Raw genomic sequence first — 19605 nt, forward strand, 5'->3', positions numbered from 1 at the left:
CTAAATCTGGAACACCTGCATTAGCAAGAGGGCAACCATTAATATTAGTTCCACTGCACTAGAACTATCAGCATTTAATTCAGAACCAATAAAAAGAGCTAACTCAAAAGAAGGCCTGTTGAAAAAGCCCCCTCACCTAATCAGGAAACAATAGCCCTCATACTTTTACAGCAAAGCCAGACTTCGAGAATATGCAACACAAACAGAAAATGCTGGAGGCAGCCAGGACAGGCAGCATCCCTCCAGAAAACACGAATCAATTAATATCTCTGGTATAAACCCTTCCTGAGAACGGAAAGATATTACAGATGAACAGCATTTAAGGAACAGGACAAGAGAAAAAGGGGAGAAAATAGACACGTGTTGAATGACCTGTAAAGTGCTATGGTGGGGATCAGGAAATGGTTAAAAGGCAGAAGTGATATGCACAGGAGACACAAGGAAGCATGAAAGAAATCAAAAAGATAAAAGAACATACAAGAATATGTAATCTGAAACATTCTGTTCGCTCCACTGATGCAGACTGACCTGCTGAGTACCGTCAGTATTTTCTGTTATTCGGTGCTTTCCAGCATTTGCAGATTTTTTGCCTTTTATTCATTAAAAATGTTAGATGTCAACACCTCATTACACAGCAATGCAAACGTTATTTGGGAAGACAAACTGCATTCTGCATTGAGCAGTTTCGCTGAAAATTGCCAAAGGCTGAAGGCAAGTCAAAGCAATGAATTTCTGAACAATGGTGAATGTAATATGACAGAAATTGCAACACATGATTCACAGTCCACCAATAAATTATATTCTAATCAGCACACACAAAATGCAGCATTACACAGCAGGTCGTGTAGCACATATCCAGACTACTGCATCTCTCAGGAATCATCTAATTCAAAAGATCTTAGCTGGTATATCAAAGTTCCCAAAACCCCTACAGTGCCAGTCCCCTCGGGTCAGTGGTCAAAACAGCGACAGTCGTCAATGACTACTCCAATTAACTGAATATTAGGAGACTGATATTACATGTGTACTGACCAACATAAAGGCCTACGACATGCTGGACAGGTCTCAATTGCTGATCTGAGCTGAATGTATGCATAGTTACTTATTCACATTACACAGTGAACCTGAACTGAATGATCTGATGGATGTTATGCAATTTGGATTATAGAGTTCAGCACAATTTTAAGAGCAAGTGAAGAAAATTGCTGGAAGATAACTAAGAGATTAAGACAGTAAATCGAGAACGTGCACGCACACAGAAAGAAAACTGAAGCAACAAAAGAGTAAAGCAGAGAAACAGTAAAATGCTTTAATATTCCATTTATTTCTCTCCTGCAACCTCTCTTGGAAGAGTTCCCATCCCAAGTTTCCAGCGATTCCCTGTGGTTGCACATTTGAGACAGTAAACTCCGGAGAATCATAGACAAATAATAATGTTAAGTATTTGGGCATCTCAATTTTTTTTTAGTTTTGTCTCTCTCAAGCTACTCTCTGAGGTGAGCCTTGGCTATGTCCAGAAGAGCATTTTCATTTCGTAGCATCCCATGGAACAAACAGAAAGCCCTCGTCAGTTTACTTCAGCTAGTAATTTTATTATGTGATATTCCTGGTCTTCAGCAGGCAGCACAGTAACACTACACTTGACTTTAACTGCCAAACAAACTTATTTAATGGTAACAGAACAACCAAATAAAGCAGTAACATTTTTATGGTAGATAAGCTAAGCTAGCTCCTCTAGTAGAAATGTTTGCAACTGCTGTGGTAAGCTATGATCACAATAACATGTAGAAGTTCCTCCTTTTTCTCACCGTTCATGGAAGTTATCTCTCTTTGAAAGTTTTAGACAGACTCTCCAATTTGAACAAGACAGGCTAATGAATAAATACCTTCAAAGGTGACTAGAAGCAAGCAGATTTAAAACAACTTCAGTTCAAAAATATTATCCAAAACACATTTTTAACAAATTCCATACGCTGTTTAGATTTGAATTGCATGGCTTGGCTCTGCTCTCAGACACTAGGCTCAGACAACCCAACCAGTCCTGTAAAATTGTATCAAGTTAAATTAGGATATAATTTAAGAGTGAAGCTCGTGTTTAATCCCTTGTGCATTGTGACAGAATGAAAGAAGCCAATACCATGCTAAATTTTAAGATGTAGATGTTTTGTTTGTCATGCACATATCCTACAACATAGCACACCATGATGGAACTATGATCAATTTAAAAACCCATAATCCAGGGCCCTCTGTGCATCAACATTCAACGACAAAGGCACTGGGCTACTATAACTCAAGGTACAAGCTCTCTCTCTCGCTGCCTCTCTCTCTGACACAAGACTCCAATACAATTAAAAGATACAATGCCATTAAAACTTCATTCTTCTAACTGTATAAATTGTTAACTGACTGCGGGCAAAGTGTCTCATCTCCATCGTTGAATCCACATATATAATTGCGTAATGGATTATTTACAAAAAATGTATAATCAAATTCATCATACCCCAATATAATAAGGAGGCATTGTCTTCAAGTAATTTTCAAATGCCTGCCGCCATTTCATAACTGGCTTCAGTTTATGTACTTTGAACAAATCATCTGCAAAACAAAGATCAAATAATGAGATATCATTACACCAAAGTCCATCAATAAATTCCCTGTTGTGCACAGAGGCAACTTGATCTGGATTCTTCAAAAAAAGTTACATTAATTAAGGGTCTTTATCCTCTAGTGAAGGAGATGCATCGCCAGTTTTCTCCCCAATCTAATTTTTAGATCCTGTGCTTCTGCCATCAGAAAGGTGGCCTGCTTCAAGATCTCGGTCAGTGCCAGATCAGGAACTGAGCAGCAGGGAAGAAAGTCAAACTTGCATCAATCCATCCAATAGCATTACATGTTATAATGGAGGGTGCTGTAGAGTTCTAAGGTGGGCTGACTTTGGATCCCAAATTCTGAAGTTATTCAATGCTATATTGTGAGTATGTGCAGCAGAAATCCACATTTCAATTAAAAATCAAGTGGGCAGTGGGGACAAAGGTCCCTTGACCACTGGGCCCTGGGTTCAAAATGAGGCAAGAGCGGTGGGATGAATGTTTACTCTCTTGTTGGACGTTCACAGTCGGAAAAGTGAGTTTGGGCAGTCTCTATCCAGTTCCTACTGTGTCTGGGTCCACATCACAATTTAACTCTAGCCACTTACATACTGCTTCTCATTTAGATCAGATTCCAGAAAACCTGCATCCATTAGCCACTCTCCGCATCTACACTATTAAATCCAGCGTCCCTTATCCTGGCAGCAGAACCTCGACTCCTACCTAAACAAGCAACAGTATAAAAGTGGCTTCAGAGAAGCTACAAGGATGGCTGGTGCTGCAGTTGGGGATACTCTTCCAAAGTTGGTACGAAGGCATTTCAGTGTGCCAGAGCAGAAGGAGCTTTATTCTATAGTTGGCCACACTATACCGGACCTGGGAGAGTCCAATGCAGACACTGAATACTTGAAATGGGAAAGAGTGCTATCCTCCATCTTGAATATTCCATCCCTTGATGTGCACAAAAACTGACCGAAATTCAGTCATTGTGAAATATTAAAATCAAACAATTTTGTGGGTCAAAGCTAATTGGTGACATCAATACACAAAGTGTCAAGTTTCTCAAGTTTGATTTTAAATTTAAATTTTTTTTTAAAAAAAGAGATGACCATAATGGGGCTTAAGCCTGCACTTCACTATACTTTTCCATTGTCAAGGCATCAATTGATGAATTATTTTTTTTAATATATAGTAGGGTCACTTGATAGTATTTAACGCTGAGTATACAACATTATACAGTTTCATACAGTAATCTGGTACTCGCAGGCCACTGAAGATATTAATGGAGTAGCAATGCTCCATAGAACCATCAACCTGAAGCAGTTCTATTTGGTTTTGGCTCATGGTGTTCTGGAATACTGAATTTGAGTAGGGCCATGTAAAGGCCACTCTACATTGCTGTCCAGAGACCTGGGCGAAATGTAAAACCAGTTCAGATGCACAACTCTTGCATTTATAATGCCAGTTAGTTCTGGTCTCCATGCAGGCAGGTTTGAAAATGGAAAGTTGCCATTCCAGCCATGCCAGGTGTGCTGCAATCCAGAGTAGGCCAGCTTGAGAATCTGATGCTCCGCTCATCCCTTGCGGCAGTATGCCCATGTCAGGGTGCTATTTCCGATCACAATGCAAATGTGCTCAAGTGCTGACCAAATTCAGCTGGCCACAGGAGGAGGCCAAGATAGTGGCGGGAAATGGTGAGGCACAAAACATGGGTCTCTGCTGCTCTTGCCGATAAAGACACTGGGTCATTTATACTTGAGGGCCGTCAACACCATGAAATCACCCCCTCTGTCCACAATCAATCGCACTCTAGCAAGGTAAGAACATCTGATATCAGTTTAAGGCATTCACGGAGAAACAACCCTTTCTGAGCCTGGCCATGATCAGACAAAAGGACAAACTTCACGATGCCAGTATTAAAAGTAAATTGAGGGGAGTGGGGACAGCATGTGGCTCCACAAGACAAAACCAATTTAGGAATTGTGAACACGCTTTTCAAAAACTATACAGTTATGACAAGGAGCTTAAGATGATGGGAGTCCAACATCGATAAGGCCATTGGTTTGAGGATAATAGCCATTCTTACTACATGGGATTACAGGATTTCTGCCACCATTTTGGGGATTGTATTGTGCAATTCTGTCCTTTTAATGCATAGAAATATAGCACTTTTGAAAAGTTGAACAGAGTGTATATGCTACAAGAAAGAAACTTGGGAGTGGGACCAGAATATGCGCGACATGGTGCCAATCCTCTCAACAGCCTCCCAAAATAATGAGGTTAAAAAAGTGTGCAGCTTACATGGGCATTACAAGATGGGGTGGGATTTTAAGTGGTCCATCTGTATGTTGCATTTGCAAGTGCAAACTGCGGGTCCTCTCCCCTATCCCCACTCAGTTCATCATTACAGAGCCAAAGATTTATTAATATATTTTCAAATAGTTACATTAAGGAATTTGGCATTTGTTTTGAGTTCTGAATTTGCAAAAGTCATGTGCTTGTGTGTGAGAAGGGGAAAACAAAAGAAAACATGCAATAAAATGTGGCTATAAACTCATTTAAAATTTTCAAAGAAATAAGACTAGTTTAAAACTGAGATGTTCAGTGCTTATTCCAACGATATGACTGTACCAACTCATTCCAAAAAGAGAGAATGCAAACTTGCGGATCTAAGCACTGTGTAAAATCACAAAGTTGCAATTTTCAATATTTTATCAAATTCATACATTTAATTAACCTAGTTATTTGTAATACCCAGTCAGCATTATAGGGGTGTCTGTAGCCTGTCTGTTTGTAACATCTCATATTAAACCCCATGTTCTTTGGCAGGTGGAGCTGGAGAAAAATAGCTCCCCCACCCTGATAACAAAATGATTTGACTGGTCGAGACCAAACATCCAGCCTGCTCAAGCTGCTTTTACGTTGTGCTCGGCAAGGCACTAAAGTCATTGGTTCACAACACACGGTTCATCCCACAGCAAAGCTGGCAGGTTCGCTAAGGCAGGCTGTGGGGGGAAAATGCAACGCAAGAAGAAGTGTCTTCCCATGGGCTGGCTGACGTGAGCAGCACTTTTACTCTGGAGTTTGAGGACAATAGCCATTGCTGCGGACCGTGCAAGAACTGCGTGTCAGTAACAGGCAACCCCCAGCATCCCATAGAGCACAACATCAAAGCAGCTTTAATGGTACTATACAGGAGGTCATGGCCAAAATACTAGGTGCTAAACAAAAACTGCAGGACTCCACGATTTTCTGCAATGAAATCAATACTCAGCACAAAAAAACTCCAACAAAAGTTAATTCAAAATGCATCTGAAATATTCAAATTGAAAATGAGACAAATTAAAATTAAAACTGATTTAATTTACTCGTTAATGCAGAGAAATCTGTTGTAATAATCATTCTACACTTCTTTTGGGTGGGGAGAGGCGGAGGGGAGTAAATAAGAGGAAGAGGGGGAGGAAGACGCACGAGAAAAATTCCTCAACTGAACATAGTTTCGTTTCGGAGTATTTCTGTGGCCTCCACAGGAAAACCTGTGGCAATGAAGCAAACTCAGATTTAAGGAAATGTGGTGAACATCTTGCTTCAACAATAACAACCTACACATATAGTGCTTTTAACATGGTAAAATGTCCCAAGGTGCTTTACAGGAGCATAATCAGACAATATTTGATACCGAGCCAAAGAAGGAGACATTAGGACAAGTGACCAAACGCTTGGTCAAAGAGGTAGGTTTTAAGAAGCGTCTTAAAAGGAGGAGAGGGAGGTGGCGGCGAGGTGGAGAGGTTTAGGGAGGGCATTCCAGATCTTAGTGCCTAAACGGCTAAAGGCACAGCCACCAACGGTGGGGCGAAGGAAGTGGGAGATGTACAAGAGGCCAGAGTTGGAGGAACGCAGAGTTCTCGGAAGGTAGTAGAGCTGGAGGAGGTTACAGAGAGAGGGAGCTGCGAGGCCATGGAGGGATTTGAACACAAGGTTGAGAATTTTAAAAATTGAGGCGTTGGTGGACCAGGAGCCAGGAGTGAATGGGACTCTAATGTTAACTCATTATTAAGTAAAAAAAAATGTATCACCAAGGCAGTTTTAAACATTGCTCTTCCAATCAAATATTTCATTTGCTTCTCTAGACGATGTCACACCTAGCTCAACCTATGGCATAAAGAAATGCTCAATGAAGCGCAGACTATTTGTCAATGCAGAATCTGATCCCAGTAGGTTTTAGCATATGCTATTAGTGGTATACAATGTAACCCATTGGCAAATCATACTAATTAAATTCAAATGCAACTACGTGAAGAAATCCAAATAAACTGGAGGGAAGCAACTGCACGAGAAAATGTAACGTAATACCCAAGTTCAGCAAAAGTTACCTACCCATGAAACAATGCAACAGCAATGGCGGGCCTTGGTGTCGACCAATGAACCATGTTTTCTGACTGTCAGAGGAAGTCGAGAGAGAGGCTTATTGGTCAGGCCCAGTTCGTGCTGATTGCATTTCTCCGGACATGTAAAGACACACACATATATACCATCATTAGATTCATGTACAACAAACAAATGCAACATACAGCAATACCATGGCTGAGAAGCAGAGATGCAAAAGCAGGTTCAGTTTTTTTTCTGTAACTGTACAAAAATTGAGCTTTAAAATAAAGTAGCACCAAAAGTTTTGCGAGCACAATGATCAGTGATTAGCAACTCTGCCAATTTCCATGTCAAACACAATGCCCAGTCCTTACATTAAGAAACCATTAACACCAATATCAGCAGTTGAATAGACTAAAAAAAACTACTTTTGGGTTTGCAATTAGTACACAACTGGAAATAGGCCAGACTGCAGAGTCTTATTTCCTGTGCAAAAGATTAATTATGTTGCAGTACAAGCTCGGTGAGCAGGAGGATATTTAATAGTACATCTATGTATGTAGACAATTCTCGGCCTATTTCATTTACAATGCTATCAATCTCCTTAGCACTGAATGAGTTGTAGGATCTTTTAAAACAAAGAGGAGCAAATTCCCTCATCCATGTGCAGTTTGCTTTGCAAAGAAATAAAAGAACTTCATGCCTCAATCCAATTTGATTCACTTTTCTCCAGGTCAACTGGAAAGGCAGACAGAATGGCGACCTCATTGTGTCTGTCACCATCTCATGGACAGTGTATGAAGTGGGTAGGGGTAGTCTCATTTGGGCAGGAAAACAGCTGCAGTCTGCTCAGCCCATCTTATCTATCTTTCAAGTGATGGGTCCTCTGCCAATGCTACTAAAGGCACTTCTTAATGACACCTAATGTTCTACAACTTGAAGGGGGAGCAATGAAACATCACTGCCAGGACATTTTAGATCCACAGCAGCCAAGTCACTGGCATTTCTACCTTACAATATATTTTTAAAAATTAAATTAAATTTCATCCCCAGGCCAACAGGGCAGGAAAGGTGCCTGTACCTGGTTTTGCGATGCTCTTGAACAGACTGCTAGGAAAAGCACAAGAGCCATCCATTGCATCAATGTCCTCCTTTCTTTCCATCCACATGAGAAGGCTTTTGATTTCATGGTCAAGAGCAGGAATTCAATGTTCAGGTAACTGAGCATGAAACATTCAAACACACCAATGCACTGTACCATTCTCAAAAAATTCTCTTAAATTTGAGTTAATAGTCTCCACTTTCCAAAACTCTAACTTATATTCCAGTTCCCCTTACAGCAAAGAATAAAAATATTTTGTTTTAAAATAATGTTCATTTTCCATTTGTAGAACTTTTATTACTAGTCTACTTATTTTGAATACTGTACTATATAATTCTTGCTAAATGTGCTGTCAGTACCCAATGATAATAAATAGGCACACTAGGAATGGCACAGTCCATCAGTGCACCATGCATTGGCAGAGATTGGTTCTCAACTCATGGTGCCTCAGAGCAGCTGAGCATAACCTGAACAGCAAAAGGTACAGAAGAAATGCTTGATTATTTTTCTTCCAGGCCAATTATTAAATATATAAAGAATAGATAAATATATCCTGGCTGCACCTCCTAAAGGGTGGTTACAAGGATGCACACTAGCACGACTCTGAACAAGTTATCCTGCCCATGTGTACACTCTCGCCAGCAAAAAAAGGTCAACAAGGCAAACTGCCCAATCTGTCACCTTTCATTTTAACGTGCAATGCTTTCAGATTCAATTGTAGTACAGGCCACTCACTCAAATATGAGCTGGCATTTTCACAATTCAGGGAACAATTAAGTGCTTCTTTGCAGGATTCTGATCTGTAGACGGTGTTTAAATAAGGTGACTTGCACCAGACGCATCGGTCACACGATTCTATTTCAAAAAGTATTCATTTCAAATCACAAAACAAGCCGATTACAAATTTTGAAAGGGACAGATGGCATTTTCTGCCTTAATAGAGCCTTTGGTGTAATTGCACAGACACTGCAAAAGTTATTTCAATTCAAATCACAACTTCTTAGCCACCATTGCCATCCGTAGATTTGGTGACTGTCTTTAACAGCAAAATTATGGATTTGTAACATTTTACCTCTTGTAACAAGAATGTAAAAGAAATCAGGTAACACGGGCACTTTTATTGTTAACCTCAAAATCTGGTCCTCCATTAGAATCCTTATAAAACATTATACTTACCTAAAAGTGGAAGCAGTACAGGATAGTTGTAAGGCATCACAAAAAGGTTAACACAATTCAAAGCTGTACTAGCTTTTAGGTAACCAAAAGGATGACCCAGGTCACTATACTTCCCACTGTTGTTCACATACACCTGGAATGACAATTTGATGGGTTAGAATTTGTTATGCAGGAAGTCTGAAGTCAGGTTTGGAACTCAACTGCCTTCACAGCTACTAACTGATGTTTTCATTGAATAAAAAGAAAATGCATAGTTCAGACCAAGGTTAGAGCTGAGAACATTCAGTAATTTATTAGCTAGCTTTAACATAATTAGAAAAAAAATAAAGTTTATCTTGAGAGCAATTTCCACACACACAGTTTTGCCCTCATTTTCTCTTTCACCAATCGCTCCATATTTCTCACTCTACAATGATCTCCATATAAATCTTTCACCTCCAGTGGTGGTCCCAGTGACCTTGCTTCAGAGGAACTCAAAACCAAAACAAATAGCTTAAAAAATTAGATTACCTGAACAACCATCTGATAAACACCATAGAAATACTGAACACAAAAACAGGGGTAGGCCATTCAGCCCCTCAAACCTGTTCTGCTATTCAATTAGATCATGGCCGATCTGTACCTCAACTTCATTTACCCCCTTTGCTTCATATCCCTCAATACCCTGACCCAACAATAATCTATCGATCTCAGTCTTGAAAATTTCAATTGACCCCCAGCATCCACAGCCTTTTGGGGAGAAAGTTCTAGAATTCCACTACCCGGTGTGTGAAAAAGTGCTTCCTGATTTCACTCCTAAATGGCCTTGCTCTAATTTTAAGATTATGCCCTCTTGTTCTGGATTGCCCTACCAGTGGAAATAATTCCTCTGTACCTACACTATCGAATCCCCTTATCATTAAAACACTTCAATTAGATCACCCCCTGAAACTTCTAAAAATCAATGGTATGCAAGCCAAGTTTACACACCTTGCCCTCATAATGTAACCCTTTAAACCCTGGTATAATACTGGTGAATCTGCACTGTATCTCCTCCAAGGTCAATATATCTTTCCTGAGGTGCAGTGCACAAAACTGAACACAGTACTCCAGATGAGGTCTGACCAAACTTCCTCAGTTTTGAATTCCAAACCCTTGCGTACAATGGCCAACATCATGTTTGCTTTTTTGATTACTCTTTGTATCTTTGCACTAGAATGATAGAATCATATAGAACAGAAGGAAACCATTCAGCCCATTGTGCCTGCGCTGGCTCTTTCAAAGAGCTATCCAATTAGTCCCCCTCTCTTACCCCATAGAACTGCAAATTTTTCCTTTTTAAGTATATATCCAATTCTCTTTTGAAAGTTACAATTGAATTTGTTTCTGCTTGCCCTTTTAGCAATGAGTGTATACGGACACCTAAATCCCTTTGCTCCTCCACAGTTCCTACGCTATTACCATTAATAAAATATTCCGATTTGTCTTCCTCAGATCCAGAGTGGATGATCTCATTTCCCCACACTGAACTCCATCTGCCATTGTTTTGCCCACTCACTTAGTCTGTCTATGTCCCTTAGTAACTTCTTGCTCCCATCTACACAACATACTGTTCTTCCTGACTAAGTGCCATCTGCAAACTTGGATGTACAACTCTATTCCTCCATCCAAGTGATTAATATATATGAAAAGCTAAGGCCTTAGTACAGATCCCTGGGCAACAGCACTTGTCACGTCCCTCCAACCAGAAAATGTTCCCTTTATCCCTGCCCATTACTGATCTATGTCAGAAGGTTACCTTCAATTCTGTGCACCTTCATTTTTGCTAATAATCACTTGTGCGGAACCTTATCAAATGTCTTGTAGAAGTCCTTTCCACCATGCTAGTGACCTCCTCAAAAAATTCAACTAGATTAATCAGACATAACTGTAGAATATATTCTAGAAATTCATTGCCTTCAGTACTTGAGCTGTTCTGCTTCTCCCAGTCTGAGAAAAATTAAATCTTCCAATATAACCACACTGTTTTTGCTACATGCTTTGCTGATCTCTCAATTTCTACATCCGCATTTATAAGCGGAATTTGTGTTTCTATGTCTATGAAAATTAAAATCTCCCATCATAACCATGAACAATCAGAATCTATTCAGTTAATGCCGTCAATTCTGGTTTTACCAGAAAAGTCAGATTTCTTGCATCAAGAATGAGGAAAGTCCAGTCTTAATACATACAAATGATTAATAGAGGACGATTACTTGGGACAATGCCATTCAAATTTTCAGCACTATATAAATGAGGCAGTCATGTAGACTTCCTTCAGCCCTTGCTGCATCTAAGGCTTCTTTCTGAAGCATAATTTAGTTCTTTTCAAGAGAGGCAACAAAGAGACCAAATTGATAGGAAAAATTAAACAAACAAAAAAAAAATGGAAACTCCAAATATCCCACGAGAGGGAGAACCAAGGGGCATGCAGAGTGGGCTGTGTTGGTGGAGGTGTAAGGAATAAGGGAGATTATATCTATGGCAAGTAATGAAACATTTTTCTAAGTTCAACAAATTATTCATGCTACAGTAGTACAAAAAAAAGTGTGGGACACTGACTTATTATTGAGATCAACTCAAGATAGTACTGCTTTGTAACAGTAATGACAAAACTCCCATTTAGCCATTTTGGGCATATCGTCCAAAGAAATGAAGTGGGCATTGCACAAACGGAAGGAGCTTTTCACACATGTCCAGAAAATAATAGATGCACGACACTAGACTTAATACTGTTTAGCGACAAAATACCAAATGTTCTTGGACTAGGTCTCAGTACACAAATAAATTGAAGCTTCCTTTTTAAACAAACTAAACATGGGTGGATTAAATTTCAGTACGTTGAATTTTATGCCATAAATCTAACAAGGTTGATATGTAAATATGTAACTCCACTTTGAGCTTACCTGAAGTTTCTTGTGTAATGACATTTTCCCCTTTCTGCCAGCTGGAAGGTCCTATGTAACATTAGTTTGTGCAGTTTCAATGTCAATTCCTAATGAGCATATACTTGCAGCGCCAAACCTCCCACAGTTTGGTACAAGTTGGCAATCGTAGCCAATGTGGCCATCAAGCCGGCTGTTGCAGAAATGAAAAAACTTCACCTTGGACTGCAAGAGGGGCAGGCTTCCAAGGTTATCGAACAGCAGAAAGAGCTTTACTCTGTATCTGGCTGCCCGACGCTTGGACAGACAGTGCTTGCGGCTTACACAGAAAGCCCAAAAAAATTTTAAAATTTGGATCAAAAGGCAGGGTCAACAAGCACAGTCAACTGGGTTGCATGCTCATCACAACAGAAAACCCACACCCAGTAAGTTGCTAAATTTTAGCAACCATATTGCCTAATAGGAGTGGATAACAGCCCACACTGCTAAAAATAAAAAGCTCAATATTATCCACTAATCGTCAAAACAATACTTTCAGAAAGTACCAAATTTTAATGGAAAGGACTCTCCCGCACGTCACCATTTAAATCCACTTGAATATTGAATGACCAGTTGGAGGGGGAGGGAAATACTGCAATGCATTAGAACTTTTAAACAAAAAAATAACCATCAGCCTGAGACCAATAAGCAACACACAACTTTGATCAAATTTAACCATACCCAATGAATGGAACAAGGTTTTTTGCAAGAGTTCGGAGTCAGCACTGAAACACGAACCATCAGCCGGTCACCACACGAGTTCCCTGAAAACTCAGGCTGCAAAAGGAGATCATCATGTTGACCACGCCAGTACTATTTGCATAGCTTTGCAAACAGTGTGCGCGCAGTCATACTGGCTGCTTGCACTGGTTAAGCAGTGGGGACAAAGGGAATAAGGTTTCCACATGCATGTTGAAATATACATATGATTCCTTTACTCCCAACATATTCACTTCCAATTAAAAAGAACTTCTTTGCAAGCTTCTCCAAAGGCTTCCTGGGTGATGTACCATATGGTATGCTATGATATGAAGCCACACAAGTCTAGAAGACCCCAGGTTCATTCTGATTGACTTGTTCTCAGCTGGGCAACGTTTAGGGGTGAGAAATCAGCCGGAGTTCCCATACCCAAATTTATGATGGAAAGTGAGAGCGAGCTTATAAGCAAGTGTGTGATCCACCACACACAAACTTGATGCTCTCCATTATTGAATAGGCTGCTGCCTCGGCTCATATGAATGAGTGAGATGTGCTAATAACTGCACAGCGGCAAGTGTCAACATGTTCAGATGAGAAGTGAAGTAACAGGATAAAGAAGCTTCCTTTCAACAGGATGGCCATCCAGATAGTTGCCGAAGCATCTAATATTTTTTATTTAAAAAGTGTAACAAGAAACAGCTAGCTATTGTGCTAGCTGCAGTCACATCAGCACGGGGAAAATCGCTACACAGCACCACCCATGAAGGTACAGTGTAAAGACAGTTCCTCCAGTGTCATATCAGAGGACAGTCAACCACCTCGCCAATAATCTGCTGCCCTTGAAAACTCATTCATAGCAATAAATTTAAGATTTTGACGCAGTGGCAAGTGAGATATGCAAACCTAGTTCCTTTCCCCCTCCCCATATTCAGCAGTTTCCAATATGCTATTCGCAATATTTCATTTTAAATGAAAGTCATAAATTGTCAAGAAATTGACAACAGCACTGCAGGTCTGAGGTGGAGATATGCAGGTATTCTCTGTGGCACTGCACAGAGTTCAAAATGATAGTGCTGTGTGTTAGTTTCATATCTCACACAACTTTACAAAGTTCCATTTCCTTAAACTTAGTCACTATTCACTTTTAGTTTCCATTTTCTAACATTTTCTTTTTATGAGCTGTCTCTTTTTTTGTCTCTAACACACCAAAAGTTCAACTCACTAACCAAATCTTGTCTCCGTAAATCATCATGAGTTCAAACCCAAACACTAGCAGGCTGAGCAAAGGCCTAAGCTTTATTTTTTAGCAGACAAATTTTTACAGACGTGAAACAATGACTAATGTTCTTGACAAACAGCATAACTAGAGTTGGGAAAAGTCACTGTTAACAGTAACTATGATATTCTTCAATCGTTTCCAGCAGGACCTCACCTGAAGATTAATTTTAAGGTGGACATTCAAAAAGACAAAACCGTATGGGCTATCTTACCTGCCAGCAGATGTGAGGAGCCTTGCGTTCCAGAATATACTGGGTTAATGGTGACGGTTCCAGCTCATATTTATCAAAAGGCAGTTTATCAATAACCATTGGGTCACAATCAACACAGGAGAATTTCACCATAGGATGAGCACTGCGAGGTGGCTGGGTTAAGAAAACATACAGAAATGAAACAAGCGTTGCCTGTAATCAAAATTTCACTAAATACACTATTATTGAAGTCTGACAATTTTAAATGATTCTCTACAATAGTCAGTTAACTTATTCCAGAATCTGGGGGTACATATTATGCATTTTAAATTTTGTGTTTAAGGGTTGGAACAAATGGAAAAACTTATATGTAAATATTGTGAAGTCCAGTTAATAACACATAACATTTTTGTAGGAGTTCCATGATAGACTGTCACCTTTCCAGAGGCATCATGTGCAATCATATTGAACATAAGTAATCATGTAGGTTTTAAAACACTGCGCCAAGGTGCCAGAGCAGTAGGGCAAAGCTTCTCCTTTGATTCCCACATGGCAAGTTTTTGAAATATTTGTGCACACAGAAGAGGGAACCAAAGGCGAAACAACTCCCATAGGGTGTCCTCTGGTGGTGGGGTAACAGTGACTCAGTGTTCTTGTGCACATGCAAGCAGCCAAACTGTGCTCGATAGGAAGGCAAATAAAAAAAGGCAATTTTCTTTCAATTTCCATTTTAGACAAATATATACACACACTTCAATACAGTAGTTCAAATTAATATTTAATATGCAAGAAATTTCCTGGAAGCGAACAAAAGCGGAAGTAGACTGGCAAAAACTTACTAGGGTCGGAGAGTTTTGGTCTGGCCAGAAGGACTCTGGGATTGGCCAATGTCCAACCGGAACACCAGTTTTGGGATTGGGCCGTACATAGATGAGTTTGTGACAACTGTGCCAAAGTTGTGGTACAAATGGAGGGGCAGATTTAAGTGCATCAAGTATCCCATCTAGACAAGATGAATAAAATGTAAGTGCCGAACAACGATATTTACAATTTTTTGGTTCAAATTACTATATTATGTTGCTTAATGATAACATCTTCTCTTCAGCCCACTGTATACATTGATTGAATTTGAATCACAAGGTAGGTAAACTAGGTGGCTCAATGCATTAAATACTGGCTTCTCATATGTGGGACCTGGGTTCAAATCCAGCACAGACAGATAGGTTCAATGAATCCTCTGCTGATTTTAAGGGACTTATTGGAGAGTTTGAGCTACCTCTAGTTCTTGGTGAACATAGTCCTATAGCACAAAACTGTCCCTAATAAGGCACCAATTGGAACTCACTGGTGTGAGAAATGTATAAGATGTCATTCTGTTGCAGTAAAGGGTGTTCTGCTATACCTGACCTAAGAGCGTTCGGTATGGACAAAGGGTGCCCTGAAATGAAGAGAATTCCATTCTCCAGCATTAACAGCCTGGCTGAGCCCAAAAACACTACAAGATAAACATCACAAGGGCCTCCCTTAAAGACTTGGAAAGTTCATCCAGCACTTCACCCATCGGCTGATGCTCACATACGAATGAAAGCAATTTGGGCGAGTCATCAGTGGGCAGCGAAGGGTCAATTTTTCTTATGAGCAATCCCCTTCCCAACAAAAAGCTGGTAGGGTAAGGATTACTACGTTAAAAATGAGCAATCCGACAGAAAGCAAAACCACCTTCATGGAAACGTGCTTGCTACGAATACAGACTGCCTCTAAAGTATTTTCACCATTCTTAGCAATCAGAAGAAATTTTGTGCGCCAACAGAAGCCAGGAAAGATGCTGCCTTTCAATGCAATTCAAGATGGCCTAATGAAAAGGTTTTAAAAATCCGCCTGTATTAAAATGTTGATGCAGTGTAAAAAGTTTGTTCGGTAACACAAATAAGGAAAAACAAAATTATCTTCATAACTAATCACTGTTTTACATCCAAAATGCAAGCAGATCCAGAACTGAAACCATTTCTACTGCCTAATGTTTAGGGGAAAGTAGACATTGCATGGATCAATATATCGATGCATGTAAATAGTCTAAAATCTAGGTCAGATGGTAGACATCCTATAGTGATTGATGAAGAGCACTACAACAGCATAGGAGGAGGAGGGGGAGAAAAAGAGATTGAGAGAATTACTGGCAATGGCTCCTCCCCTTAATCCTCAATTATTGTGAAAAAAAAACCTTCAGTGTAAACACAAAGAGTTAGGGCTGTAATTTAAAATCAAATCTCTCAAATGAAGTCATTCCCACAAGATTAATGCTTGATCCACTTCTTATGTCAACCCCAGGTAGCAATATTGCCTCAAATTCCATCCTGGGCAATTTTAATCATCACAAAGCTTTTCTCTCTGGGATAAATACTAGCTATCCCTGGGGAGTTCTTTTAAGTCATTTTAGTCTATCTTGGACTTCCATCTCATTTCGATCAGAATAATTACTGAATGAACATGGAAGAATACATGTTCAAATTCCTGCTATGTACCCCCCAGCACTTGAAGCTATGTGCAAGGAGAACTAAGTGTTTTTTGTTGCATGTAACATTGATCAAGTCTCTCACGATTATCAATCCATCATAAAAAATGGGTCATTCTGAAACCATATCCAAGGTTTGTTCCAAAAATAGTTTCAAGAAATAATCTCAATCCTTTCCTTTTACCCTGATGATCACACAAAGTAAAACGCGAGGTCCAGTGCATGAATGTGAAAAATGGTTTTCTTAAGGCATACAATAGAAGTTTATTTGTATAAAACAGAGACTGGCAAAATAGTGGTTAGAAAGAACTCCGCACAGTCTTACAACAGGAATAAAATCTTCAGGTTGTATCAAAGGCCATTAGGGGGAATAAGTGACTAAAAAAAACTATTTTGAAAAGGAATTCCAAAGCTGTCAATTGCAGCAACACACACTTTTACAAAACCTTGTTGGGATTTAGCTATGAAATACAATCAATGTTAAATGAAGGCGTCTTGTCCGGAGCAATAGAGCCACCCTCGTTCCCATGTTACAAAGTCATTGGCCCAGAAATTGCTGGAATAATGCATCTCATGGTGAGCGACATGAGTTAGACTTTTTACCTCATCCTTCAGATCGCACTATATTTGTGCTGCAAATTGCTGGAATGTCAAAGCAATAATGGCGTAACAATGTCAAGATCACATCTGGGACCTCGTGCCCAATCATCTAACTCCTTAACCAACGAAAGAAAAGGATACAGAAAGAAACAGATCCAACAAAGGAAAGGAAATAGGGTGAATTAGAGTCAAATTAGATACAGAGAGAGAGGGAAAAAAAAGACAGAAAGATAAGAAAAAAATTTAAGAGAACAAGCAGAAGAGTACATTGTAACCCAGTTGTGTTTGGGAATTGTTGTATTGGTCCTTGAGAAGTTAATGAGTGAATGGCAGGGTAGGTGTGTGAAATGGTACAAACATTCTTGACCCATGAGAATAGAACCAGCGGCCCGTCCATCATGATCAACAGCGGAACTGCTTTCCTAGGAACACAGGAATTGCTGGATGCAAAAAGACCAAGGTCCATCCAGTTCACCTTCCACCATCCTGGTAGTCGCATGTCACATTGGAGTTGTTGACTAATCACAGCAAGACTGACACAAAAATACTGCCAAGACAGACAAAAAGTTTTAAAAACCTATAGGAACAATTCACCACCTGCTGGAGTGAGGCTTCATAGCCTCATTTGTTCCCTTTCTGGGCCTCCAAGGTTGAGTGTCATGGACCATAAATTGGGTCCTTATGACATGAAATAGCAGCCCTAAATGGCTACAGCGAGATTCATTCACAATAATGTCATAAATCCAGCAATTTCATAACATGCAGGCTCACGGCGAGGTTGCAATTTTTTCGGTTTTGCCAAAACTAACTGCAGAGCAGCGCAAATCTCCCAGCAATTTGCAGAGAATTGGAACTCATGGTATATCCTTCACCACAAATTGCTGGATTTTTTATGAACTAACTTAATGGAGTTAGTTCACCATTATTTTTCCAGCAATTTCTGGGCTAATATCCACTGTATGTGGAGGATGCTGAATTCAAGTCGAACAAAACAAAATAATCTTCTACCCTGAAGATCTCACTGTGACTGAAAAGTCATCTTCTACAAGTACATCTTATAATAAGGATAGAATGCCTGAACATTTGCCACAATAGCTCTAATACCCCATTATTGCATCATGCAGCAAAACAACCAGTAGATTCAGAAGACCATCACTGTGGATACACAATTTTGATAACCAGATGGTCAGAAACCAGTCAAGCTTTGCTCTTACTGTGCAATATGCTACTCAAGCTCAAGCACTATAGTTTTGTGACATACTAAGCTAGCCATGCCATTTTTTTTAGTGACATCACTACCAAGTTGAAATTTGGGAGGGCTGGTCTCAACACCTCATTACCCACATGTCTTTGAACAAATTCATATCTATGCGCCACAGGGAATAAGCAAGTTAGTTTAGATCCTCAATAAGCACATGAAAGGCTGAAACTTACCTTCTCCAACAGGTGCTGGATCTGGGCCAGTTTTTTCAAAGTTTAGTACCACTCCACTTTGCACTTTCTGCACAAGTGACTCGAGGCACTGGAGCAGCATCCGCTGTGTGCACACACAGTATGAACGACCTAGAACATTTCCAGGAAGAAATGCAGATAGAGATATATATGGGTGTACATCGGGCGTATTCAGTAACAGTAGACAATACATGCTTGATCAGTTCCAAGTCTTCTGCATTTTCTGCACTAACTGATGAACTCAACCACAATCCATTGAATGTGAAGTCCAAATTATAAAAAAAGCAGCAAAATGCCAATTTATATATGTTGACCGGAGGTCACCGGTTACGGTTACTGGCTTAGTACAAAGAGAAGAGTCAATTCTCTTCATTCACGCCGTTAGATCATATACATATAGCTTATATGTCTGGTTAGATATAGACATGCTTTCCAAGATGATTATTTATATTAAACAGTTGAGATAAAATGCTCATACTTTTAAACATGCATCAGAACATGAATGGAAAAAGTTGCCAGTTGAAATGTGGGTCAAAAAATAGGTTGCCAACCACTCTAGTTTCAGTTCTCACTTGACAGGAGGAGGATAGAAAAGGATTAACTCCAGGCCAAACTACTGCATGGAGCAACAGTTAACAGCACTTCATATAGGATGGGGAGAAGAAGGAACAGATTAACAACACTGAGGCACTTGCCT

At 39.8% G+C, this 19605-nt stretch overlaps 1 protein-coding gene across 7 annotated transcripts in view; it reads right to left on the bottom strand.

Annotated features, from left to right (window-relative positions):
- Positions 1–19605, bottom strand: part of ints6 (integrator complex subunit 6) — a 97946-nt gene that overhangs the window by 39372 nt on the left and 38969 nt on the right. For 3 of the 7 annotated variants that reach the window (XM_067992622.1, XM_067992625.1, XM_067992621.1), the window contains 5 exons: positions 18891–19019; positions 15184–15347; positions 14366–14518; positions 9235–9367; positions 2501–2595 (listed from right to left, as the gene is read on the bottom strand). In XM_067992622.1, the coding sequence (XP_067848723.1) occupies positions 2501–2595; positions 9235–9367; positions 14366–14518; positions 15184–15347; positions 18891–19019 (674 nt within the window). Of the gene's footprint in view, positions 1–2500; positions 2596–6971; positions 7089–9234; positions 9368–14365; positions 14519–15183; positions 15348–18890; positions 19020–19605 lie in introns of those variants that run through there. The other 4 variants (XM_067992626.1, XR_010964372.1, XM_067992624.1 and 1 more) reach the window with 4 other exon arrangements.

Source organism: Heptranchias perlo, chromosome 11 (assembly GCF_035084215.1).
Source record: "Heptranchias perlo isolate sHepPer1 chromosome 11, sHepPer1.hap1, whole genome shotgun sequence".
NCBI classification, from domain to species: Eukaryota; Metazoa; Chordata; class Chondrichthyes; order Hexanchiformes; family Hexanchidae; genus Heptranchias; species Heptranchias perlo.